We start from the raw sequence: 27,368 nt of genomic DNA, 5'->3' as shown, positions 1-27,368 counted from the left end.
GCTGTCATCCAGTGGCTGGCAAACCCAAGATAAAGGCTCTACTACTGCTGCCCGCAAAGGGAGTTCCCCTCTAGCTCAAGTGGAAGAAGCCAGTGGCTCTGGAGCTGACCAGGTCTCTCGTCCCGGGTTAGGAGCAGGGGTTTGTGCCCAGATCAGCAGACCCTGCACCCAACCTCCCAGCCTCACCCTCACCTCCTCCTGCACCCATTTTGTCCTGATGAGTGGTTCCCTGGTGGGCCGCAGGAAGGTTTATGTTGAGCGGGGTGGGCTGTGGGCCAAAAAGTTTGAGAACCGCTGCAGCAGGGAGAGCCGCTGATCATGCAGTGCCGAGTCCGGCTGTTGCTGTAAGGAATAGCATGGAGAAGGTCTGAAGGCAGTTCGAGCCAGGCCTCCTTGCAGAGAGGATGGCATTGCAACATACGGTCCTGGGGGGGGGGGGGGGGCAGATTTTGCATGGACAGGCTCTGCGGCTGTGAGAGATGTTCCCAGTTCCTTCCTGTTTCACTGAGCTTCATGCACCTTTAATGTCGCTCCCTCCTCTAGAGCGTTTTTCTCCTCTCGTTCTCTTTCGACCGGCATTGGGTTTGACCGGTTTCCTTCTGTTTCCTCCCAGAAAACTCTGTACGGCGCCAACGTGATTATCTTTGAAGGCATCATGGCTTTTGCGGACAAGGAGCTCCTGAAGGTGAGGACGGGGGATGGGCTACAGAGGCAAAATGAAGGGGGGGGTCTCGCTGCTTCCTCTCACGTCCTCACTGGGGAAGTAAGCATTGCAGAAGAGTATTCCTTGTCCTATGCCTGCTGTCCATCCACATGTACAGCATGGGGAGAAAGGGAAAGTGGAATCTTTCCCCTAATGGTCTTTGATGTCCAGGTGGGACCTCTATAGTCCAGTACCCTTGGGATCTGACTGGTGCTGAACCAAGGAATTTGCTGGACCACAGGAAGTCAATATTGTCTAGCGGCATTACCAAGGCTGCCACGCTTACTGAGCTCTGAGAGGACTTTTAGGGGTAAATTAGAGCTAAATAACAGCACAGAACACCGCGAGCCAGGACTGGTGGCTATAAACTAACTTCGTGGGACCCCCCGGAAACTTGGCCACTCTCATGATACGTGGACATCCAGCTAACGAAAATCATGCCGGACCACGGAGGTTGCTGGACCAGAAAGTGCCGGACTAGAGAGGTTCAACCTGCATTGTTGGTTGCTGTGGTAATTTATCTGCAGTCTCAGGAGGTGTCAGCTGCTAACGATTCCAAAGCCAAGTTGAAGGATGTTGGGAGACACACGGGCTAATGCTTGCCCTCATCTGTTGAGCCTGGTGATGTGGTCGCAGGTGTAATGACTTCGGTTAGTCGTTACAATCTAATTCCTGCTGGCGATTCCCCATGGCCCAGAATCACCCCTATGGTGGCACAATTCCGCACTCAGAGTCTCTGCTGGTCTCGAAGAGCAAAGGGTGCTGGACGTACACATTGTAACATTGCTAGGATGAGCTGGCCCGGCTACTGCAAGCTTATCTGAGCCTTGCCCGCACTGTGAGTTCCTTACTTTTTATGAGCATTAACGCAAGACAGGAAAAATGCACCGCGAGAGACCAAGCAATGTACAAACCCAAACGTCCGGAGGAGCTTTGCTTTATTGCTACGTGCACTTCCATGTTCTGCTCGTCTGGAGCAATCATGACATCCAGTGGTCAGCTGGGTGAATTTCACTTGGAGCTAGGGAGGCAACGCCCCGCTTACCGAGTCATACTTGCACTAGCGCTCAGCAAGTTCACGGGCTGCAGATCGTGTCGCTGGAGCAGAACAAGCCCTGGAGAGCGGTGTATGGGCAGCGTCGTGCCTCACGTGGCAAGTCCATGACACTGCTCATGCACGTGGTTATGCTACTGTTTTTAGCACAGGAGCTAGCCACGGCACATCTCTTCCCCGCCCTGTTACATTTTAGCTTGGGAAATAGGGCCCAGCCGAAAGAGGGGGAGCGTTACCTGCACCAAATTCTCTATCACTCCCACCCTCTAGGGGCACACACCTTTGCCCTGTTCCTAGTAACCCTGCTAATTTAAGTTCCATCCTCTCCCCCTTATGCAATGCTCGGGGCTCAGGGTGTAACTTCCTGCAGGTTTGCAGGACCATTTACCAGTGAAAGAGCCTTACCGAGTAATATCCTTGCCCTCTATTGATTAACAAGTACCAAGTAAGCAGAACACGTATGCTAAGCACACAGGGCCATGCTCACCCATCCTGATGGAAGCAGGCAAACTTCCCCTCTTGGCCAGGCAAGGTCAGTTTCATCTGGACTCAGGTTGCTGCACCTCATGGTCATGCAGAGGAATCTTGGCAGCTCTGATATTAGGTGGGTCTTGGAGGTGAGTTCTTTTTCCAGGCACTTTCTTCTCCTTTCTGTTCCCTTTTTTTCCTTCCTTGCGGGTCTCCTTCGTGGACCCCAGTGTATATAGTGAAATTGCATATCTAGACCATAACCAATTATTTACTAACCAACCCTAACATATTGTAACATAATTCCCTAACCAATTATATCCCATTCCTTAATTGGTTTACATCTCGCAAAATTAATTATTCAGCAGACCGAACCAATTAAAAACCAGACTGAGATCACACAGACCAACAATCAGAAAGGGAGGACTATAATCCTAGAATAAGGATTTTGCAACCCCAACTATTGATGAGGAGTTTCTTGCCAGACGAAATGCTCTCCAACTACGTTGTCTTTAATCTTCTCCAGAGCTATCTTTTTATCTAGTGAAATTGGTTGCCATTAGGTCCGGATCTCCTTCTGAACCGCCTGGTGCGACACTAATTTAATGCAATTTAGATGGCATGTATGTGATTCCCTGCTTTTCAGCTAATGGCTGCTACTCTTTCAGGCCACTGGCAGAGAAAATTGATGCAAGATAAGCAACTCCAGCTACGTGAATGGTGTAGCTGGAGTCAACGTAACTTTGCATCAATTTTCTGGGGCAGCCCCACAGCGGGAGATTCAACTTCCCTTCAACTTCCATTACTCCTCACGACAGCAAGGCTTTACCACAATCGATGGGGGTACCCTCAGCATTTGATTTAGTGGGTCTTTACTAGACCCCATTAATTGAACCCTGGAAGATTGATCACCAAGGTGTCGCTCCTCTGGTATGTGGAGACAAGGTCTCAGTCTGGCTGCAGAGGAAGGCCTTACGGGATCGATTAGCGTAAGTTTTAGAACAGAATGGGTCGCATGGGTATGAGAATGGATTGTTGAATTGCACCTGCTGAAGTACAGGAGGTGGCTAATTAAAGCTCTGTTGGATTTGATGCAACAGTTCAGAACAAAGGCCCATAAAGCCCTGGGATCCTGTCTCTGGAAATGGCCAATCCCTGACCCTGGACAGGACGGTGAAGGAGCCCTAGGGAGTCGTGCAGTGCTGTGTGCGGAGGAGATGGGGGAGACACTCACTGGTTATGTTGATAGGATCCAATAAGAATCTAGATAGACAAAATTCCCTCTTAACCCATGACAAACAGTAGATGCCTGAAATTTAGCTTGGATTGCCCCTTCCCCCCACCTTATTGATCCTGATATTGGGCACAAGTGTATTCAGCCCTTTTAAAAAGAATCAGCTGCTATATTGAACACTGACTTCTTGTGGCAGTGAGTTCCACCAGTACACTGTGGACTGGACTTTGCCTGGAGAATGAAAAGTTGACCCCTCATAATTGGCCTCCAGGCTTGGGAACTCCAGTGTCCCAGTTGATCCGGATTTCTGGTTGCCTCATGGGTGTCTCTGAAGATGCATGGATGTGAGGGCTATATGCAGATTTCACAATGTAGAGGATGTTGCTCTTTTATTCCATTGGGTTAGGGCTAGATCGAGGCCTGGAAGGATTAGATTTTTATCAATAAATGTTAATTTCACCATACACACCCACAAGCCAATGAATAAATATTCCCAGCGACAATCATTTGACATTCACAGCTAGGCAAAGTAAGAAAAATGCTGCCTGAGAACATACGAGAGTTTGATTGAAGGATATTTACCTCGTATGTGTTGACACGTGACGCTGACAGTTTGTGTTTAATAGTTACAAAGCTTTAATGTTTTGAATCTCGACATCTGTTGTCTTTAAATACTTAATCTGACCCCTCCTTATGTTCCCACAACTGTGAAAGTTTAAATAGATTAAAAAAATTTAAAAAATTAAAAGTAAGCACAATACTATCTGTCAAAATTATATAAACAAAATCAAATTCTACCAAGCCTAAATATTTTTAATGCTAGTAGAGCAGGTGTCCCCAGGTGACACATGGTCTTCCAAGATATTTTCTTGGTGTGCAAGCAACTGTTCAGCCTTGGAGAGATCGATTGTGGTGTTGGTTTTGTTACACAGGGGAAGCGATCCTTGGAGAGGGAGATGAGATCAGCTCTTGAGGCAGAGTTGCTCCCTGCATGCTAGTTGACCACCTCTGTTCCAGAACTGATCTGTGCGTGTAAATTATGGATAGCACATACTCAGTCTTTGCCTCCAGTGGGAAGGTGACCTGCAACACCCTGACCTCTGCTATTGCTCAACAAAGGGGTGGCGCAGGTCTCAAAAGAAGGACGACAATAGGTGTAAAATTTCTCTTCCTCACTGATGCATCTTTGAACCAAACTTCTTGTGCCTGTGTCTGTTACCGGCACTGGCTGTATGGTCCCCTTACTAGGGGCAGAACCTCGTTTCCAGGTAAATTACAATCTCCCGTTGAGGGTCCCGTTGAGCTGTGGGGAAATGCACACTACAGTTGGAGATCAGGAGGGATTCCCTCCTGTCAGGGGTGGTTGGAGTCGGGACTGTTCCCCGTCACGATGGTGCAGGTCCACGCAGCAGGACTCCAGGCACGCTGCCCTGGCGAACCCCAGTGGGGTACGGGGAGCTGCCGACCGCAGAGAGAGAACCCCAAACCACCCACCTTTGGCTGGGCAGGGCTCCGCCCACGGCTTCCCCTCCCTGATCGCAGGTGCAGTGAGAGCGCCCCCTCCTGCTTCCGTCCAGGCACTGCGGCGGGAGGGGCGTGGCTTGAGCGAAGCTCCACCCACACGTCCCCCTTCTGCCTCGTTTCAGCTCCTTGACATGAAGATATTTGTCGACACGGACTCGGACATCCGGCTGGTGCGCCGCCTGCGCAGGGACATCGGCGAGCGCGGCCGGGACATCGAGGGGGTCATCAAGCAGTACAACAAATTTGTCAAGCCCGCCTTCGACCAGTACATCCAGCCCACCATGCGGCTGGCCGACATCGTCGTGCCCCGAGGTACCTGCCCGGCTCGCTCTCGGCCAACCCTTCCTGGCTTGTCACGTGGGCTTGCTGAGAGATCCTGGGGCTGCTTGTCTCGCGGCGGCACAGAACGGATCCCAGCTCCCTCCGCTCCTCCCCTCTGCTCTAGCCTTCGCCTGTTCCCTTCTGCCCTGCGGCTGGCATCGAGGCCAACCGCGCACTGCTGGGCGGCAGACCGCTAGGGCGCTGAATGGCCCTGCCATGCCCGGCCTTACAGCCCCCTGCCCTTTCTGGCTCCCCAGCCATTGCCAGGGCTGTCCTTGGGTTGGGTGGTTTGGGGTTACCTCAGGGTCTGCCTCCGTTCATGGCTCCCTGGCCCCGCTTCTAGAGCGGGGGGGGGGCATTTTGGGGTCGGGGGCTGCTGACCCACAGAAAAATCAGTCGGGCGGCAGACAAGTGAGATGCAAAACAAAAATCTCTCACTGACGAGGCCCCTGGCCGAGGAGAAGGGCCGTCCCCCACATGCCACTCACACACCGGAGCCTGGGAGGCCCAGGCTAGATTTCTTGTGCTCCAGCCCCACAGGGAAGGCCGGGTGGGGCTGCAGCACCAGCGTGGACTCCCCAGTGCTGGGGGAGGGGAGAACCCTGAACCTTGGGGACTGGATCCAGGCAAGCCAGGGGCCACGTCCGGCCCCCAGGCCTTATTAAGGTTCCTCACCCTGGCTCCGGCAGGGAGCCGTCACCATTCTGTGGATCGTGGTTTGGATTGCGGGCGGTGGAGAGCGTGGTGCCGGCGTGGCGCAGAGTCCCCGTGGCTCACGTGGTCTCTCTCGTGCTCCGGCACCCTGCAGGTAGCGGGAACACCGTGGCCATTGATCTAATTGTCCAGCACGTCCACAGCCAGCTGGAAGAGGTAAGGGTTGTGCTGGGAAGCGTCAGGGCGGAGCCTGGCCGCAGGCGATGCGGGCGCTTATGGCCTGCATGGAGAGGGGCCTGTCGCGGGGATTGATGGGCAGATTCCTGGCCTCCCAAGTCAACTCCAGTCTCCCTCTTCTCAGCCGGGCGTGTCCCCCTGCACGCCCCACCCGTAGCACTGCCACTGGGCAAGGCAAGCCACGCCCCCACGTGCCCCCTGCCCCCAGGCCCGCCTCTCTAGAGTGGCATGTGTCTTCCCCAGCCAGGGAGCGAGGCAGGTGGGGGTCTCTGGCAGGCAGAGTTAGGCTGGGGATGAATGAACACCCCCCCCCCACTCCAAGCCACCTCTCCAATGCACCCCCGCCCGCCTGCACTGGGGCTGCCACTCACGAATCCCCCCGATATTAATGCCTTTGGCTGAGGAGTGGCCGTGCGCCGCAGCTGATCCCGTTAGCTCGGAGGCTGGTGGGATCTGGCAGCCGGCAGGCCGCCTGGGAACCGCTGGCACTTGCAGAAAAGTCCAGGTTTGCTGGGCTGCGGCCAGGGGAGGAAGTGCTGGGACCTGTCTTCCCGCACCAGGGGAACCCGCTGCCCGCACCAGGGGAAGCGGAGTGGGGAGCCCCTGCTGGAGTCCCAGCGCCGCAGGCTGGGAGGGAGGGGAGGCGGAAGGCTGAGAGCTGCAGCCTGGCCCTTCTTCCTGCGTTCTCTGGGCTGCACCTGCCCTGGTACAGGACTCGGGGCTCCCTTCCTCGCTTGCAGCCCTAAGAACCTGCCTGACCCTTACTGGGGGGGCTCTTGGATAACAGCAGCTTCTTGCTGGGAGCCCCGGGTTTGCTGGTGGGCGAGATCAGCTGTCCCTGCCTCCTCCCAGGTGCAGAATTCCACGCCGCAGGCCCGGGAAACGCCGCAGCCCCGGGGAGTTCATTGCACACAGGCCATGGGGCTGACAGCCTCGCCGGGCCCAGGGTAAAGTGTCGGGGAGGGCAGATTCCATGCTCCTGGAAGGGGTGGGGCCTCAGAAAGAAGGGGCGGGGCCTCAGTGCAGTGCTGCCCCTCCCCTCAACAGCCCTCACATCTGCCTGGAGCACGCGGCCGCAATGCTCCAGCAGGAATTTAAAGGGCCCGGGGCGTTGGCTGCTGCTATAGTAACAGTGGCCAGGGCCCCAGGTCCTTTGGGGAAATTGCAGGCCCACCAAGGGGGAGGGCAAAGGGGGCAAACAGTGCCCTGACTTCCCTCTCCAGTTCCTACCCTCCAGCCACCGGCAGCCGCTCTGAACAACTCTCAGAACGGGCCAGTTCAAATCCAGACTCCGACCTCCACACCCTCGGCCACCTCTAGCTTTCACATCCCCGGGAACGCTGTGGATGGCGGGTTGTGCCGGGGGGCTCAGGGGGTGCCAGAGCTGTGGATGAGGTTGCGCACCCCGTGCTGTGTGCCGCAATTCCTAGCTGCCCGGGGAAGATGACGGGCAGCCTGGTGATTTCCGTGCCACCACACTTAGGTTCTTATAACTTTTGTATGTTAACTCATGCATATGCTGGGGGTGTGGGGGAGGGGTTCAGTCTTTGTACTTTGATTTTGGCCCTGGAATCTGCTCTCCAAGATAGCGCCACTCCCCTTCTGCTCAAGGCAGAGTTGTGGAAGGGCGCATGGGCCCAGAAATCAGATGCGCTTGGAAATTAAATTTGCCGCTCCAAGTGGCTTTTCTAAGCTCCTACCCAGCTACAGCTGCCTGAAAGCCCAATGCATGAATCTGCGTGCAATGCTACACCGGCCAGCAAGTCCGTAAAAGAGGCGCTGTTCCTACATGTTAACCCTTGCTTAGCGTGTGCCTCTCCAAAACCCTCTCCTCTCCTAGCTAAAATATGGGTTCCTCTATTTTCCTGCAAACAGTCCAATTTCTAGAGTTGGAAAATGGCAGGTCCAGAGGTTGCACAATCCAGGTTTCACCTTGCTGTCTGGCCAGAGGAGCTGTTTTCTTGTGCAAGTGTGAAATGCTGATGTAATTTCAGAAGAATAGCTGCTACCTCAAGCAAGCTGGAAATTGGTTTTGCAGTCTCTGAACTGACTCATTGCTGGGGTCCGAGACCTGGCCGGTTTCCATGGAGATGAGAAGGCCACCGTTTCCAGGAACGGGCCTCAGGAAAAGCCAATGAAAGCCCAACTTGCTTTCAGATAAACCTCCCGGGGGCTGAGAAATGGGGGTCCTTCCCAGACTGCTGTCTCGAGAGACCCTGGAGATGCTGAATTTTGAAGACCGGGAGGGGTTTATGGGGGGGGGGGGGCGGGTATGAGGGAGAAAGTCTAAATGAATGCAGGAAAATATTCCTATTTTTCCCTTTTTTTGTCTCTAAACACCCGTGGGCTTGACAATGCTTAATGCCGGTTGCGTTGTGTCTTTGTGTTACTGCTGCAGCGTGAACTCAGTGTCAGGTAAGACCCTCATAACTCTGTCCTGTCTGTGTAACCTGAGGCATTTCCAGGGCCAGGCCTGGCTTGGGCTGCTTGGTCTCTGATTAGAATTTAGTGACCCCCTCACAGAGTTCCTACCAGTAAAGCTCATCTCGCCCTTTATACTCACGGACTGCCAGGAGGCCGATACTTTACACTATAGTAAGTGAAGGTACCTGCAGTTTATATGGCCAGCATCTACCTGACTACCTACTCAATCCAACTCCTATTGACGTTGGCTCCAAGCTTAACCGGTTCTTTGGTTGTCCTGTGGCACCTTCAAGATGAATACAGTAGACTTCCGATAATCCGGAACCTATGGGACCTAGGTGGTGCCGGATTATCGGCTATGCCGGAGTATCAGGAGGAACTATAAGATGGTTATGTATATACTGGATATAAAGTGTTCTTAACCCATTTTATTGTACATACTGTATACAGTATACTGTAATGTTTTAGGTTTTTTTAACCCTTTTTTACCATTTTCGCTCAGTTCAGCTGCTGCCTCTGTTACCTTGTGACTCATTTTTTGCCAAAGCTCGCTCACTAGGCTCTTGCCATTTTGATGCCGGACTATCAGGAGTGCCGGACTATTGGATGCTGGACTTTTGGAGTTTTACTGTACTTGTATTTGGGCACAAGCTTTCCTGGGTAAAAAACACTGTGTCAGATTCCTGGCATCTGATGAAGTGGGTTATACCCACGAAAGCTTGTGCCTGTAGAAATCTGTTAATCTTTAAGGTACCATGGGACTCTTCATTGTTTTTTGTAGCTACAGACGAACACGACGACCTCCCCCCTCTTCCCCCCCCTCCCCTCCCCCCGAGGCTTGTTCTTTGGTGAATCGGAGAGATTCACGAGGCTACTGACTTGCAGAATGTAAGAGAGTTTGGTATTTTTCACCAGAACTTGGTGATTTGGAAAGCGCTTCATCTGAGCAGTGGCTGCTGGAAAACACATAGGAGAACCGAGGCCTTGTGTTCCTAAGCCTCGACCAGAAGCAAGTCCCTTGAGAATTCAAATTATAAATTCTGGGTTCCTGTCACTTCCACTCCAGCCTTCAGCCCATCTGAGGAAGTGGGCTTTGACCACGAAGGCTCATGATACTATATATAGTTTTGTTAGTCTCTACGGCTACCTCTGCACTGCAGAGCTATCTTGGGTTACCTCTGGTATCCCGAAATAGCTATTCTGTGTCTTAAGAGCAAGCCCGTTATATCGAAATAACAGGCTCGCTATTCTGATGTCCCTGTAAACTTTATTGCATGAGAGTTAAGGGACGTTTCGGATTAGTGCTTTATTTCAAAATTTGGCCCAGTCTACACAGCGCCAAATTTCAAAATAAAGCAATTTCGAAATTACCTCGAAATAAGCTATGCAGCTTATTTCAAGCTACAGGTGCAGTGTAGACACACCGTCAGATGCCACAGGACTGTTCTTGAGAATTCACACAGCCCAGAACAGCATCCAAGGGGATCTTGACTGATTCAGAAGGGTAACATACATACTAGCTACGTCTACACTGGCATGAATTTCCAGAAAGGCTTAAAACGGAATACTATTCCGTTTTCAGTTTTTCCAGAAAAGGAGCGTCTACATTGGCAGGCTGCTTTTCCGGAAAAGCCCTTTTTCCGGAAAAGCGTCTGTGGCCAATGTAGACGCGCTTTTCTGGAAAAGAGCCCCGATTGCCATTTTCACGATCGGGGCTTTTTTCCGGAAAAGACTACTGGGCTGTCTACACTGGCCCTTTTCCGGAACAGTGTTCTGGAATAAGGACTTATGCCCGAGCGGGAGCAGAATAGTTTTTCCGGAATAGCGGCTGATTTTGTACAGTAGAGCGTCGTTGCTTTTCCGGAAATTCAAGGGCCAGTGTAGACAGCTCGCAGCTTATTCCGGAAAAGCGGCTGATTTTCCGGAATAAGTGGCCCAGTGTAGACACAGCCACTTTGTTCCAGGAGACAAGTTCTATGGAAACAATTCTGGAACTCACTAAACAATGTAGCGATACGATTGCCAAGTAGTTGCAAGTATATATGCGGATTAGACACGTATTACAATATCCGTGATAGATGGTGCTTATGCTTTTTCACTTCCATTAGGCATACAGCTAAGATTTTTGTGGGAGGCAAAAAGATGTATTTCTAAAAATGCATTTCCACTTAGATGTATAGCTTTATCTAAAGAGACACGTAATTCAGGTAGGCCTGAAGTTTACATTTGGAATAAAAAGCTTTTACAAACCCTCAGATGAATAGAAGAGCTTCTGGTCTCATTCCCCCCCTCTCCCCCTGCAGCTAGTTATTTTCAAGAAAGTAAGTTGGATAGTTAAAATCTCTTCACCTTTAACTATTTCAGCTTAATGTGGCAAACATCTATACATGTGAGTAACTTTACTCCTACGGGTAACTGTACTCATGTACGTAAGCATTTGGAGGTTCGGGGTGGAGGGTGGCATTTCATGACAATTTTTCTGTTACAAACATAACATTTGTAACAAGTTGATGTCCCTCCCCTCCCTCCCCACGCTGATATTTTTCTGCAATCCAAAAAGGACCCCTCATGGTCTGGATTTTGATTTTTTTTTTTTCATGCATCTTGAAAATCAACCACTTAATAAAATGGTGTTGATTTTTTGTAACAGCGAGTTTAGTGCTGTATCCCTTTAATTGCACAAATAACGACAACCACAACGCTTGGGTAACCTCAGCATTCTTATCGTGCATTTTGATCAAGGCTTCCTTTCTGGTAAAAGTCTGAAAAATGAAGGTGAGGCGCTGGACCATGCCTGCAAATCTTGGGTTAAAATCATGGAGCCCAAAGGTTTTTACCACATCAGATGTCACCAGCACTCAAGTGTCTAAAAGGGTGTCAGAAGGAGGAGGGAGAAAACTTGTTCATCTTGGTGGCCTCTGAGGATAGAACAAGAAGCAATGGGCTTAAACTGCAGCAAGGGAGGTTTAGGTTGGACACTAGGAAAAACTTTCTAACTGTCAGGGGAGTCAAACACTGGAATAAATTGCCCAGGGAGGTTGTGGAATCCGCATCTCTGGAGATATTTAAGAGTAGGTTAGATAAATGTCTATCAGGGATGGTCTAGACCAAAGGTTCCCAACCTTTTTCGGTCCCTGTACCCCCTTGGCTTTTAGTAAACCTTCCTGTACCCCCTATTCCATATGAAAGGAAATAAATTCTAGACTCTAGAATCCACAACTTTTTTCACTAACACTACTACTTTTGGAATATTTCAATTAGGATAATCTAGTTATTTACCAAATATTCTCCGTGCCCCCTTGACAAGCTTCTCGTACCCCCTCAGGGTACGTGTACCCCAGGTTGGGAACCCCTGGTTTAGATGGTCCTGCCATGAGGGCAGGGGACTTGACTCGATGACCTCTCGAGGTCCCTTCCAGTCCTAGCATTCTATGATTCACCCAGGGGCAGCTCCATATTAGGCAGCGGTTCAGGGATGTTAGATGGGGATGTGGAAAAATGAAACATGCCTGAAAAAAATTGGGCTTTTTGACTAACCGAACTCCCCAGCCTCATTTCTTAATGATTTATAATGAATGGCAAATGAATCGCCCATTCTGAGGTTGGTGCCTTTCAAGTGCAGTGTTGTTGAAGCAATGCATAATCTGTAAGTGATGGGGAAAAACCCAGGTGTCATATCTGTGCCCTGGCTAACCTACCTTCCCCGCAAACTCTGGGTAAATTCAGGTTGGAGCCCGGATCCAAACTCCATCACTTTGGTCCCTCCCTAGCCCTTCGTCAGTGGAACTTTGTAAGTAGTTTGGAGACGAGCTAATTCTAAGCCCAGCGTGTAATGACCGAGTCAGTTATCAAGATGAATGGTGCATGGAACTGGATGCTAACAGGGTCTGTTGGGGAGGCTTCCAAATTCTTTTGTTTAAAGAATTGTAACAATCGCTGGACATGCGACTTTTGAGTCGTTTCCAGTCTGAAACTGCAACGCGCTGAGCCGTCCGTGTGCAGGCGCTGCACACCCACGCGGTGGGCCCATTAGCAGCAGCAGGAAGAGACACGTATGTTTCGTTGGCCGAGCAGAACCCGGAGCCTGCGTGTGTGTGTCAACGTGTGATGCTCTCCTTCGTACCTTCCTCCCCCCCCCCTTCTGCCATGCTGGTTGCGAACTGGACTTGCTTCCACAAACGGGTCTCTAGAAGATGAATTCCCCATAGCCCGTTGATGCTTCCTGCCCCGAGGTCTAGCTCACCTCCCTGTGCCCTCTGCTAATTGTGTCTTTAAATATCCGACTGTGGCACGGGGCAGTTGCCCTGGCGTGAAATGTCAGCCGTTAAAAGCCGGCTGCCGTATGTGTTTGAAACGCCTTGACTGAATTAGCCTCTTTGTAGCTGGCTGCCTCTTGTCTGCTTCCTGTCTGATTGCATGTACAACAAAGCGCGGGTGGTGTTCACTCTGCCTGTCGGAGAGACGGTCACCCCCATATTTCTTTTGCTTTCATTTCTTCCCCCTCCCCCGCCTTTGAAGCTTTTGTTTCGTGGGGGGAAAATAAGTTTCCAAAGTGAGACCTTTTCGCAACCTGCTCGCGGCTGCCTGGCTGAATGTTCCATCGCCGGCCGGCCACAGCGCAGGAGGGGGGAGGAAGCGTAGCTCACCTGCCTAACCCACAGGATGGCTGAGCGCCGAGGCTGCAAGGCGGGATAAACTCCTGCATGCCGCCCAGCCCGGCCAACGGTCTCGAGCGCAGGGTCTCGAGAGAGCACGTAAGTGCTCGGGTTCAGGCTGTTCTCACGGCCCCCTGGGCCATCGCCTCGTCTCGCCTACGCCAAGGTCTGCTCCGAGCATGCAGGCCTTGCAGGGGAATGGGAAGGGAGCTCGCTGTGTGCGTGTGTGTGGGGGGGGAGGACCTGCCTGAGCTCCCGTTCCGCTGAGCGAGGCGCCTGGGCTGTGGATTTGCATTCAGAGCTCGGACTCTCCCAAAGTTGCAGCGGGGGAGGTCTAGGGTAGATATTAGGAAAAACTATTTCCATAGGAGGGGGGAAGGACTGGGAGGTTCCCTAGGGAGGGAGGTGGAATCTCCATCCCTAGAGGTTTTAACTTTTAAAAGAAAGTTCTTCTTCACACAGTGCACAGTCAACCTGTGGAACTCCTTGCCAAAGGAGGCTGTGAAGGCTAGGACTATAACAGAGTTTAAAAAAGAGCTAGATAAGTTCATGGAGGTTAGGTCCATAAAAGGCTATTAGCTAGGGAGTAAGGAACGGTGTCCCTGGCCTCTGTTTGTCAAAGGCTGGAGATGATCGTGTCTTTGGTCCACCCCCTCTGGGGTGCCTGGCACTGGCCACTGTTGGCAGACAGGACACTGGGCTAGATGGACCTTTGGTCTGACCCCGTCTGGCCCTCTCTTCCAGCCCTGGGATTCTATGAAGTCAGGCAGCCGCTTCTGGGCCATTTCTGCACAAGATGTTCTTGTCCGTTCCAGGCCACATCTGTAACTGGGCCATTATCAAGTGGCGCCTGCCTGGCTAATGCATGTGCTCGTGTCCCCATCTGGGCCTTGTGCGTGCCAAGCGCATCTGGTGCCTGTTGGTACGTGCCAACGGGCAATTTTTGAGGCCCACCTGCAGGCGTGGCCTTCGGTCCGTATCCTTCCCCTGTTTTCCTGGTTCCTGGGCGCTTGGAGTAAGTGAAGACTCCTCTCTCAGGGTATGTCTACACTACGAGGAGTAACGGTAGTTCGGAATAGGCACCTAGTCCGAACTACCTAGTTCGAGCCCCGTGTAGCCGCGCTGCACGGGGTTCGAAGCAGTGGGGATTTAAAAATGGCGGCTCCCCGCTTATGCTAATGAAGCCCGGGAAATTCAAATCCCGGGCTTCATTAGCAAGTGCGGTATGCATACATTACCCCGCTAGTTCGAACTAGCGGGGTAGTGTAGACATACCCTCAGTGTGGGAAGGTGCTGAGCCCTGTTTGAGGACCCTGGTCTCCCCTCCGTGTGGAGGAGTCAGGGAACGGAGCCCTGCCAATTCCCACAGGCAGAAAGACTCCTGCCGCTCCGGCATTTGCAGTGTCATGCTTCTCTGGCCTGGGACTTCGGGGAATGCACGAGGACATAAGGCTGTCCCCAGCACGAGGTTAGCAGGCGTGCAATGTGGAACCCTTAGGGTGCATCTGCACTGCGGCGTTAGCTCGAAATAAGCAACACCGTTGGAACTGCGCAAGTCGCGGGGCGTATTTTGAGCTTATTTCCAGAGAGTCTATTTCGAAAGTTGGCGCTGGGTAGACAACACCAAATTCCAAAATCGACCGCTCTTCCGACATGTCCCTTCATCCTCGTGGAACGAGGTTTATCGGGACGTCGGAATAGCACGCCCGTTATTTCGATTGCATTTCTAAATAATGGGCATGCTGTAAAGACGTGAAAAAACGCTATTTTGGGAAACCAGACATATCCCAAAATAGCACCGCAGTCTAGACATATCCTTACAGACCACCCAGCAGAGGGAGGCAGGTCTCGGACGCTCCTTTAAGCAAACACAGGTTCAGAAAGCAACACCACTGCGAGGGACCTCTCGGGTGTTGATCAAACCCACCTGTTACTGTTTAGAGCTGATATTGATCATGGCCTCCCTCCTCCCCCATCCTTTGACTAATTAAAGTGCTTTCTCCTGTTTGTTTGTTTTTCTCCCTCCCCTTTGAATCCTTTGTTGTATTTCCGGCTTTGTCTCTCCCTGAACGTCCCTCTCATCGGGTGAACAGAGGAAGCTGCGTTGGGATATGTGAGGAGCGCTTGCGGTGTTTGGATTTTGATACTAATCGTGGGAGCTGCGGGGTGATGGGTGATTAGCCGGGGCTGCATGCTGAACATGGGGCGCACAGGGAGGAAGCACCTGCGGATTCCTACATGGCTTTCAGCCAAACCTAAAGGGGAAAACTCTCCAGTACCTCATCCCCGGAGCCAATCCTCCCAAGAATTAGGGAATGGAGCGATCTGGCTTGGATGCCTATATGGGCCCATCACCATAGTATCTGGGCTCCTCATAGCCATTAATGAATTTATCTTCAGGACACCCCTGTGAGACAGGGTGGTGCTGTTCTCTCCATTGTACAGATGGAGTCCTGAGGCACAGAGAGGCTAAGTGATGTGCCTATGGTTTTGTAGAAAGCCTGTGGCAGAGCAGGGCTTATATATATATATATATATATATACACACACACACACACACACACACACCTCTCTCCATCCAAATCCTAGGATTTTGCGCTAACAACTGGACCATCCCATGGTCTTGTAGAAAGCCTGCGACAGAGCAAGGATTTTTCACACATACACACCCGTCCTAGAGTTCTGCTCTAACCACTGAACCATCCTACCCCTCTGCTGAATCTGAAGAATTCTCCAGTGCAGGAGGTACATGGGCTCTACAGCTACTAATCTTTGGTCCATCAGTCCACAGAGAGGTGTAGCCCCCGCCCCCGGTGTTCCTCTGCTGTCACAGCCTGGAAAGCAAAGTGCAAGCCTTTCAGGAACCCATGGAAACCTGAAATAGCAGCACTTCCTCTGGGCCCGTTCACAGCTCGGTGGTGTAGGAGTGGTGCTCCGGGTTGCATTATGCCTCGTTGTGGCATCGGAGGCCCGTGTCTTGGTATTTTGTGTAGGTGCTGGAGAAGACATGGGCCGATGCTCTCTGGTGTGGCGCACAGCGATGTACCACAGAGAACGTTGCGGGGACGGGGGGAAGCAGGAGAGCTGTGTTGACTTGGATCGGCTACAAGGGCTGAGGAAGGCGAGAGAGCCATGACCGGAGGGGTTTGCAAACCACAGGGCTGTTCAGTTTGTGGCTTCTCAGGGTGCTGGCCACACTCGGCCCTGTCAGCAACATCACTAAGAAAAGCGCCCTCCAGCGTGGGCACCAACCAGTCTGCCCGAGTTGAGGAGTTGAGGCCAGCCTCGGGGGACAGCGCCTGAGCCCCCTGGCTCGTGGGAGCAAAAGGCCCTCTAAGCGGCAGGCGTCTTGGCAACCCCTCTGCCAGGCTTACCCAGCAAAGTGAGCTGCTCTGCCTAGGAGCAGGTACCGCTTGCTCATGTCCAGCGGGTTGGCCAGCCGTTGCCAGCACGGGTCTTTCAGCGCAGGGGTAACGCTGAGGTCCCGACCCCGGGGCAGTTCTCAGAAGGGCCCGTGGCACTTTCCTCAAGTATCGGGGCCGCTTCTCCTAGTGGCGTGTTCAAATCCCACCTCTAGGAACTTTCCATCTATGAAGGTGCCCTGCAATTAGATCTTCCACCCTTCTCTGCTGCTGCAGAGTCCCACCAGCACCCGACAGCTCTTTGGGGGCATTGATCCTGTGTTTCGGGTCAGGCTATGAAGCACGTTCGGATCCAGGGGCTGTGTAAAGGCAGGACACTGTTTTCCCTGCCCCCACAGTACTGCTCTCCCAGGACAGGGGCATGCTGGAGATGCCCCCACCCCATTACTCTTGTTTTGTGACCCAGAAGGTTGGCTCTACCTACTATGATTATAAGGGGGGAGATGATAGAGGTCTATAAAATCATGACAGGTGTGGAGGAAGTGAATAAGAAACAGTTATTTACTTGGTCCCATAACACAAGAACTAGGGGTCACCCAAGGAAATGAATAGGTAGCAGGTTTAAAACAAAAGGAAGTTGTTCTTCGTGCAGCGCACTGTCAACCTGTGGAACTCCTCGCCAGAGGATGTTGTGAAGAGTAGGACTTTAACAGAGTTCAAAGAAGAGCTAGATAGATTCATGGAGGTTAGGTCCATCAATAGCTATTAGCCAGGATGGGTAGGAATGGTGTCCCTGGCCTCTGTTTGTTTGGAAATGGGTGACGGGAGGGATCACGTGTTGATTCCCTGCTCTGCTCACCCCTCTGGGGCACCTGGCACTGGCCATGGTCAGCAGACAGGACACAGGGCGAGATGGACCTTTGGTCTGACCCAGTCTGGCTGTTCTTACATTCTTTTTTTTTTCTTTTGTTTTAAATTCCCCCCTCTCCCCAACCGCACGCGCACGCACACACACACACACACACACACACACACACACACACACACACACACACTTCTTCTTTCAGGCCGGTGTGGGCCAAAGCCAAACCTGTTTGTGGGCCTGATCCTGTAGCCATTCGCATGTAAAGTGGGTGCAGGATCAGGCCCTTATGAAGAGCGCAGGCTGGGACGTGACCCCCCCCCCCCACACACACACACCCCTCCCCCGATCACCCTGCCAAAGCCTGGAGCAGCGGCAGCAGGAGGGGACCTGCAGGAGCACTAGCAAAGCGGTGCCATGGGGGGGGGGGGGGGGCTAGGGAGACTAACGAGGGGTCCTTCCTCACTCACCAAGTGCAGCTTGTTTTGCTCGCTGCTCACCCTTGAGCCTTTGAGGGGTTCGTCTTATTTCAAAGCACAGGCGATACCGGGGCAGCCCTTTGGCTAACGCTTTTTACAAAGCCCCCCCCTCCAGCGGACACAAACTGGGGTTTCCTGTGTGCTGGTCTTGCTGCCCTTCAGCATGGAGACAGTAGCGCCCCTGGTGGGGGGGGTCCTATTTCCCCTTGAAAGTATTTCTCAAATGCCCTTTCTCCGCTTGGCGCCTGCCACGGAAATTTCCACCTGCTCTGGGGAGTACGTAGGAACATAAATTATGCTCCTACTCCCGTAAGGAAGCCTCCCTCTGGCTTTTCACCGTCAGAACGGGAGCTGGCGGAATAAGCCCGAACCCCTCAAACGCTCGGCGGGCTTTGCCTGCGTCTGGATTTGCTTTCGTTCAGCCGCGGCGAGAGGATGACTGGGCAGGTAGAGGCTTCTGATCACCATCTACCCCTTCCTCGGTGCCTGCCTCGTCATCTTCCTCCCCCTGGCTTGCTTGTGTGTGTGTCCTTAATTAACCAGGGTGGTTCTCTACTAAACCTTTACCTGGCTGGTGCTTTTCTCTTTTCTTTCCTTCTTCCAATATATTCCCCAACCAGTTGCGAGCATTTTGGGGTGGGCTCTCCGAGCTGTCTCTGCGTCCAGCCTTCCTCCCGTGCAAGGCTGACTGGTTGGTCTGTTCCAGCCGTTGACGTCTTTCAAACCGAGAGAGATGGGCTCTTGGGAACCCATTATAAATGGTAGTGCCTTGATCCAGGAATAGGCCTCGTTAACTGATTTGTCATCCAGAGATGAGTCATTCCAGCCACCAGCCCGGTCCAGCTACAAAGGCTCTTGAGCCTATTCCTAGTTTGGGAATGACGCAGCTGTCCCTGAATGGACCAGAACACTCATGCTAACCCCTTCCTAAGAAGTGAACTTAATCTCATCAAAGCCATGACGCCCTGACCAAAGACCCTGTCTCTGATGAAGTCCAGGACCAGCAAATATTTGTTTTGAGAGGGATCAGACTTGAGATACAGGTTGAACCTCCGTGATCCAGCAACTTCCGTGATCCGGCAACATCCGTGATCCGGCATGATTTTAGTTGTCCACTTATCATGGGTGTGGCCAAGTTTCCCGCAGTCCCATGAAGTTTGTTTACAGCCACCAGTCCTGGCTCTCGGTGTTCTGTGCTGTTAATTAGCTCTAATTGACCCCTCTGCGTCTTCTCGGAGCCCAGTCAGCCGTGGCAGTGTTGATGATGCTGCTAGACAATATTGACCTCCTGTGGTCCGGCAAATTCTGTGGTTCTGCACCAGTCAGGTCCTGAGGGTGCCCCATTAGAGAGGTTCAACCTGTATTTCACTCCTGGGTGGTAGCCAAAGCTGTCCCTTCCTCATTCATTGACCAAAGGATCCATCCAGGGCCTTAGAGCAAAGAAAGCAAAGGAGAGCTCCAAGCAGCAGTAGTGGGACCTGTTTGATGGAGAAGCTGTCTCTCTCCTGGCTTCGCGACAGTCACTGGTCCAAGCTGGATGGAGCCTTCACCTGCCAGCTGTCTTGGGGGCCGGTGGGATGTGAAGGCTCCCCTGATTCTGGACATGGCTGCTCATTAGTGTTGTTAACCCCTTGTTGCCTTGAGGTGCCGTCCTCCACCCGGGCTGCAGCTCTTGGTGCTGCCGTGAGCCCTGGGGGTTGAGTGTTTAGGTGCAGGAGCGAGCGCTCACCTCGCTGTGGTTTTGGGTTGGTCTCCAGGGCAGCGCTGGCTTCTGCGCACCAGTGCCATCCCCTTCCTCGGACCCTCAGCGTGCTGAAGAACACCCCTCAAGTGCGCGGCATGCACACCATCATCCGGTAAGCGCGCCGCCTCCCATTTGGGAAAGGCAAAGCGGGCGTAGATCCTAGGGTCCGCCGTTTAAACAGGATCGTGCCAGTCCCTAGCGCTGCACGGTGCCCTGGACAGCCATGCCCGGCTGTGCCTACCCCCACCCCGGGAGCCAGCTACCGACTCGGAGAGGGAGGCGCCTACCCAAAGCCCCGCGGCAAGACGGCGGCAGAGTTAGGATTAGAACCCAGGGCCACTGCGACTGCGCCAAAGGGCCCAGATCCCACCAAAAATCCTGGGGCGGGACAGGATGACACAATTGAGCACAGTGCCTGGAAAGGGGCCTGGACCCAGTGAGGTTCAGGATCCTGGACGGGATTTCCTCTCTCCGGTGGAAGGCTTGTGATGGTATCGGCTGCCGGGCAACCTGCCTGTGCCCCACATACCCCTCATACTGGGCCCTCCTTTTCCTGTCCACACGGCTCCATCCCGCCTCTCAGGCAGCCTCTCCCCGCCAGGCAGCCTCTGCTGGCGAGGGTCCTGTTGATGGGCCTGCCTTTCTCCCCTCCCCATCAGAGACAAGGAGACCAGCCGAGACGAGTTCATTTTCTACTCCAAGAGGCTGATGCGGCTGCTGATTGAGCACGCGCTGTCGCTGCTGCCGTTCCGGGTGCGTACCGGGGACTGGGGCCTGTCGGGACGGAGGGGAGAGAGATCCACGTTGGGCGGGGTCGGGGGGCAGGTTTGCGTTGACCTCTGGAGCCTCCCCGAATGCTCGGTGACTTGCCCTCTGGTGGAAACAGCCAAAAAAAATATATATATATTTTCCTACATCACACAGCAGAGGTCCCCTCGTCTGTTCTTATAACATCCCCACGGGTTCTGCACATCTCCCAGGGCAGGGTGCAGTGTGACTAACGTCTGTCACCTATTCTCAGCTCCTCTTCTGGAGGGGAAGGGTAGGCAAGGGCCTGGTATGTCTTGGCAATGCGTGTGTGATTTACATACACATGCACACGCAGGTACAGAAGGCAGATCAAAGAAACGTGGCTGGCCTTTGGAGCAAAAGGTGGGCAGGGGGAAGATGGTCCTTTGTTTCTGGGGGTTCATTCTGCACCTTGAGCTGCCTTCCCCACCCCCGCCCCAAAGCTGCATCTCCACATTCCTGCTGCCGTGGGGCGGGTAATTGTACAGCACAGTGGAGCGCCCCTGGTTCGGTTTTGGGAGCAGAGATCGCAGGGCGGCAGACGCAGCCGTGTTTCTAAGGCCAGGCCTATACAACAGGGGAAGGTCGGTGTAAAATACGCAGTTTCAACAACGTGAATAACATCGCGGGAGTCGATGTACCTTTGGCACCGTTCCCACAAAAGGAGGTCAACAGGAGAAACGCTCCCATTGACTTCCCTTACTCCTCACAACTCCGAGGAGTAATCGATGGGGGGCACCCTCAGCATTCGATTTAGCAGGTCTTTACTAGACCTGCTAAATCGAACGCCGGAAGATCGATCACCACAATATCGAAATTGCTGCAAGTAGAGGCGTGGCCTAAGGTGGTAAACCCTGTGTGCTTGAGTAAGGGGCCTTCTTGGGCTTGCCCTGCTCGGAGCCCAGATCTGGCTCCGGGACAGTGGCTATGCTGCAGCAGCCTGTCGCTTTTGTACCATGGCTCCGGTGTGCTTGACAGTCTGGCCTGAGCCCGTGGTAACGCTTACGCTGTGCTCTTTGCAGAGCTGCACTGTCCAGACCCCGCAGGGAGAGGACTACGAAGGGAGATCCTACAGCGGCAAGCAGGTAAGGGGATTCAATCGCACCAACTGCAATCAGAGCCCGGGTCCATTGAAGTCAACGGGGAACTCCCCTGACTTCATGGGCTTTGGATCTGGCCCCTCCTCAGCGTCTGGAATAGCTCGGGCTGCTCCCTGGGGATGGCTGGGCTGTAGAGACCGGGCATCCTGCAGCTTAATTAACAGCAGTGACTCATTAGCTTTAGTGGCACTAATTGGGGGGGGGTGCCTGAGGGTGCTCCAAATGGCAGGTGAAGAATCTCTCCTCTGCTCATCCTTCCATTGAGCATCTGGGTGGAGCTCACTGCTTAACCCTGTCACTGCTGGAGGAGATTGGATCACACAAGGCCTGGAGGCTGGATTCCTCAGCTGACCTCAGGAGGGCCCAGGACCCCAATGATCTTGCCTGTGGCTGTGAAATGCCTGGAGGCCCCTGGATCCAAAGTGGCTCTAGGTCCAAGCTAGGTCTAGTGACTTTGGGGACCAGAGAATGGTGGCCCAGGGCCACGGGAGGGCTCCCATATGGCCGCTTCATCCCCGCGCTCTCTTGCAGATCACCGGCGTGTCCATCCTGAGAGCGGGAGAGACCATGGAGCCGGCCCTCCGGGCTGTGTGCAAAGACGTCCGAATCGGCACCATCCTCATCCAGACCAACAGCAACACCGGAGAGCCAGAGGTAACGGGCCCCTGGTGACCCGGGAGCATTCGCAGCAGCTGACGGGATCACACGGATCCCTAGCGTGGCCGCGGGCACAGTGGCTGCCATCAGTTCGTTCATACCTGGAATCGTCAGGAGGTGACTGGCTGGCGCTGGCTTTTGTATTGAAGGGGCCTTCGTCAGTCATTGGTAGGGCCCTTCCAAATTCACTGCCGTGAGACATGTCACGGACCATGGGATCTGGGGTGCTCCCGTGACAGCTGGCCTTTGGGGGCTTTTACCCTGTACTGTGCAGATTTCGCAGGGGAGACCAGTGTTTCTCAAATTGGGGGTCCTGACCCAAAAGGGAGTTTCAGGGAGCTTAGAAGGTTATTTGAGGAGGGTCACAGTATTGTCACCCTGACTTCTGTGCTCCCTTCGGAGCTGGGCAGCTGGAGAACGGTGGTTGTAATGTTAGTTGGGTGCTCAGCTCTGAAGGCAGCACCGGCCAGAAGCAGGGCAGAAGTCAGGGTGGCAATACCATACCCATGTCATCCTGACTTCTGTGCTGCTGCTGGTGTTGGCAGCGCTGCCTTCAGAGATGGATTCCTGGTCAGCAGCTGCTGCTCTCCAGGTGCCCAGCTCTGAAGACAACATTGCTGCTAGCAGCTGTGCAGAAGTAAGGGTAGTAGCACTGCAACTCCCATACAGTAGTCACCTTGTGCTCTACACACACACACACACACACACACACACACACCCCTTGTGCTACACACACACACACCTTGTGCTACACACACACACACACACACACACACCCCATGTGCTACACACACACACCTTGTGCTACACACACACACACACACACCCCTTGTGCTACATACAGTAGTCACCTTGTGCTACACACACACACACACCCCTTGTGCTACACACACACACACCTTGTGCTACACACACACACACACACACCCCTTGTGCTACACACACACACACACACACTCTCTTCCTTTTTGGGTCAGGACGCTTCCAATTACAGCACCGTGACATTTCAGATTTCAAGAGCGGACATCGTGACATTTACCGTTTTTTTAAAAACCGTGAAATTGCCCCAAACAGACTGTGAATTTGGTAGGGCCCCAGTCCCTGCGGCCCAAAGGGGCTGGCTACGAACAAAGCCATAGGGCATGTCCTGTCGTCTGGAAGGCTTTGAATGCATCGGTGCAAACGTGCATGTGCACAACTGGCTAGATGCCGCGTCCCTTGCACGTGCACGCTGGCCACAGCTGGGCGTGGCAGGAAGGTAATGGTGCCCCGCCTGTGAGTCCAGCGGGCCCAACCCCTGCCCAACTCAGGGAGAAGTGAGCAGAGCTTTTCCTGAGGGCACTTTCCCAAATCTCTCTCTGGCCTGTCCCTTGCCCAGCTCCACTACCTGCGGTTGCCGAAGGACATTAGTGAGGATCACGTGATCCTGATGGACTGCACCGTCTCCACGGGCGCGGCGGCCATGATGGCAGTGAGAGTGCTGCTGGTAAGGAAGGAGGGGCATGGGGCCGGGGCGTTCAGAAAGGAAAACTCAGGAGCTGCCTGGGGGATGCTGGGGTTGTGGAGAGGGACAGGTCCAGCTCAGGTCTCTGATGCAGGATCCCAGAGTCCAATGCAGCTAAGCTAACGGCCGTACCCTAAGGCAGGGCCCTGCGCTGAGAAGAGGAAGGAGGCCGGCTGGCAGGGTGCAAAGTACAGTGTTGTGAGAACGGACAGACCAGGTCAGACCAAAGCTCCATCTAGCCCAGGATCCTGTCTGCCGACAGTGGCCAATGCCAGGTGCCCCAGAGGGAGTGAACTGAACAGGGAATCCATCACATGATCCCTCCCGTCACCCATTCCCAGCCTCTGACAAACAGAGGCCAGGGACACCTTTCCTGCCCACCCTGGCTAAGTACTGATGGACCTAACCTCCATGAATGTATCCAATTCTTTCTTGAACCCTGTTAAAGTCCTGGTCTTCACAACATCCTCTGGCGAGGAGTTCCACAGGTTGACACTGCGCTGCGTGAAGAAAAACTCCCTTTTGTTTGTTTTAAACCTGCTACCTGTTAATTTCATTTGGTGACCCTTAGTTCTTAAGGGTAAATAACTTTTCCTTATTCACTTTCTCCACACCTGTCATCATTTTATAGACCTCTATCCTATCCCCTCTTAGTCTCCTCCTTTCTAAGCTGAAACGTCCCAGTCTTTTTAATCTCTCAGCCATTCCAAACCCCTCCTCGTTTTTGTTGCCCTTTTCGGAATCTTGCCGGGATTTCTTTTGTGAGATGAGGCGACCACATCTTAAAACAAGACCCTTCCCTCTTATCCCATGATGCCAGGGTTGTCTTCCCCCAGGGCAGCATGGGGGCTGAGCCCAGCAGGAATTGAATTAGCATCCAGTGCGAGACAGGGTTCCCCGTACCCCCAGCCCAGCTGAGATCGACTCAGGGTGTAGGGAGGCGAGGTTCGGAGGAGGAAATGAAGAAGGCGGCTGATCCGAGGGCAGAAGCTGGATCTCCAGATTGGCACTTTGGGGTGGGAATCCATGAGTCTGAGCTGGCCTGGAAGCTGAGGTAGCCTCTCTTAAATTCAGGGCTGAGGCACACTGGGGCCGGGGGAGGCAGGGAACATAGACCCTTGGTCTGTGGATAACGAGGATCGAGTCTCCAGAGCAGGGACATGGCTCCTCTCCTACCTTCCCTCCCTCCCTCTCTCATAGGATCACGACGTCCCCGAAGACAAAATCTTCCTCCTCTCTCTGCTGATGGCAGAGATGGGCGTCCACTCGGTGGCCTACGCCTTCCCCCAGGTGAAGATCATCACAACGGCCGTGGACAAGAAGGTGAACAACCTTTTCCGCATCATCCCCGGCATCGGTGAGTCCCTGTCGGGGAGAAGGCTGTGGTGCCGGCGGGGGTGGCTTGGCTGGACGAGAGGGCCTGGCCGGCCTTGGGGACCTCGCCCTGCTCTCCACCACCTTGCTACAGAGGCATGTAGCCTTCAATCAAAAGCAAGCGCTCCTCCTTCCCCAGACAGCCCGTGGGAGCAGCAGCCCTCCACAGCCCAACGTGGGCAAAGGCTGCTAGGAAGAGACAGCAGGGATAGTGTGAGTCGGTCCCGTTTGCGTAGCCTTGGGGGTAAGGAGGGGAACACAGGGATGCTGCTGCCGAGCCGAAACAGGGAGTGGCTGATCCCTGGTCCCGCCTGAGCAAATCTCCGTTCCCGGGATAAACTGGCAGGGGCTCATCCAGAACCAGCGACAACTTGCCAGAATCGCTCAGAGCCATTAAGCACTTGGCACTGATGAAGTGGGCTTGTCGCGTCCCCTGAGCCGAAGCTAATGGGAACGCCAATTAAAGAGCCAGCTGAGGCTGGTTATAAAAAGAGCTTCCCTGCAGCTAGCCGGCGAGGAGCTGAGAGGACGGAGGGAGCTCTGCTGGGAGGTTAGGAGGAGCAAGCCCCGTGGATACTAGGAGGAAGAGCCTGACATGGGAGAAGGTGCTGGGGAAGTAACCCAGGAGTTTCGTAGCTGTCTTGCAGCAAGTGTTGGAGACGCTTGTAGGAAGCTGCTATTACAAGGCGTGGGCGGGAACCCGGAGCAGCGGGTGGGTCTGAGGTCCCAAAACACCCACTTCCCATCTCCATTAGAGGGAAAAGACGGGGGAGGGGGTCACCCAGCCTGGTATCATTGGGGGATCCACCAAGACTGTGGAGTTTCGTTGCCCTTTATACCTTATGCTGGCCAGTGACGAGTTAGCTCAACACACAGCAAGCCGATGCCCTCAGTGCGGTGCCTAATTTGAGGCAAGCCATCCGCCGGAAAGCGCAGGGCCCACCCACATCGCTCCCACCCTTGCCACCTCATTCAGCATTTCTCCACCTTCAGTGCGCAAGTCGGGGAAGCTGATGCCCCCTGCCCGTGGCCACGTGGGCGAGCTGAGTGTGTGAGCAGCCCCGCAGCATCCCTGTTCTGACTCGCTAGTCCCAGGGGCTCTCCCACGGGAAACCAGAGCCGGCATCCGTGCTCTTTGGGAAGCGGGTGTAGTCCCCCCCCGGGTGGCGTAAGGGCATCCCTGCAGCACCGATCTCCGTGTGTCCCGTCGCACTGATGCCGTCTGCCTGTGTCTCTCCCCGCCCCTCGCTCCCCTGCCACAGGGAATTTTGGAGATCGCTACTTCGGGACCGACGCCCCCCCTGACTGGAGCGAGGACACCCTGGACACTTAGCAGACACCCCCACCTGCCTTGGGTCAGAAGACGAGATCCCTCCCCCCCCTCCCCTCCCCGGAGACGAGGCAGCTTTCGCATCGCACCTTATTCTTCTATTGTATATTTCCAGAGAGATTTCCCCCGGGCATAGATATTTTTTCAGCTCTTGCGTTTGGAGGCGAGGGCCTATTTTTTCAAAAGGAAGAGACGTCAATCCGAGCTGCCTGGATGTGCACAGGCGCGTGTCCTGCTTGAGAGCGGAGTTAATTTATTTTAATTTAAAGATTTGCCTATGTAACTTATGTCAGAGATTTTATAAAGAACAAAATAAAGGGTTTTTTTCGCCAGGTTTCTTGCGGCGGTGCTGTGGGTGATTAGCCCCGGGCCTGGCTGCAGATCAAGGGACAGGGTCTGATCCCGGTGTAGTAAGCCCTTGAGGAGCTGGGAATATGAGGTTTATCTCCGTGAACCTGGCACCCAGGCGGGAAACGGTCCAATCCTTTCTCCCCTCTCTGTCCTGGGATGCACGATACGGCCGCCTGGTGGGAACAACCCTTCTGGAGGGCGGGGGAGAAAGCGGCCATCCTGCTGCACGCTGAAAGGCGAGGGCCGAGTTCGCTGGCAGCCGAACGATTGTACCTCTTTGGGGGAGACCTGGTGGCAGGGAGAGGCAGAACTGGGGGAAGGCGGGAGCTCGCTGTGGCATGGCTCAAAGGTGGGGACGTCTGTCTGCTGAAGGGCTCGCTCTTCCGGACTCCTGACTCCGGGGGCTGCCTCTTTCCATCGGTGCAGACAAGAGCAGGAGGGCTCAAGGCACAACCTCACCGTGGGAACACGGAGCCCGGCGCACGAAGGAGAACTTGGTGCGTCTTACAGCCAGGCTGAGAGCAGCCGAGTGCAGACACGCC

General features: G+C 53.8%; 1 protein-coding gene across 3 annotated transcripts in view; it reads left to right on the top strand.

Moving 5' to 3' along the window:
- The window catches only part of UCKL1 (uridine-cytidine kinase 1 like 1), a 50,589-nt gene extending 23,780 nt beyond the window's left edge, over positions 1-26,809 (top strand). For 2 of the 3 annotated variants that reach the window (XM_075901003.1, XM_075901004.1), the window contains exons 5-15: positions 614-685; positions 5,106-5,295; positions 6,113-6,174; positions 15,368-15,387; positions 19,735-19,833; positions 20,381-20,474; positions 21,533-21,595; positions 22,142-22,264; positions 23,646-23,753; positions 24,972-25,128; positions 26,408-26,809. In XM_075901003.1, the coding sequence (XP_075757118.1) occupies positions 614-685; positions 5,106-5,295; positions 6,113-6,174; positions 15,368-15,387; positions 19,735-19,833; positions 20,381-20,474; positions 21,533-21,595; positions 22,142-22,264; positions 23,646-23,753; positions 24,972-25,128; positions 26,408-26,478 (1,059 nt within the window). In that variant the 3' untranslated portion in view covers positions 26,479-26,809. Of the gene's footprint in view, positions 1-613; positions 686-5,105; positions 5,296-6,112; positions 6,175-8,593; positions 8,611-15,367; positions 15,388-19,734; positions 19,834-20,380; positions 20,475-21,532; positions 21,596-22,141; positions 22,265-23,645; positions 23,754-24,971; positions 25,129-26,407 lie in introns of all 3 variants that reach the window. The other variant, XM_075901005.1, reaches the window with a different exon arrangement.
- The last annotated feature ends 559 nt before the right edge of the window (positions 26,810-27,368 follow it).

Source organism: Pelodiscus sinensis, chromosome 18 (assembly GCF_049634645.1).
Source record: "Pelodiscus sinensis isolate JC-2024 chromosome 18, ASM4963464v1, whole genome shotgun sequence".
NCBI lineage: Eukaryota > Metazoa > Chordata > Testudines > Trionychidae > Pelodiscus > Pelodiscus sinensis.
This window is presented reverse-complemented; position numbering and strand designations above follow the sequence as displayed.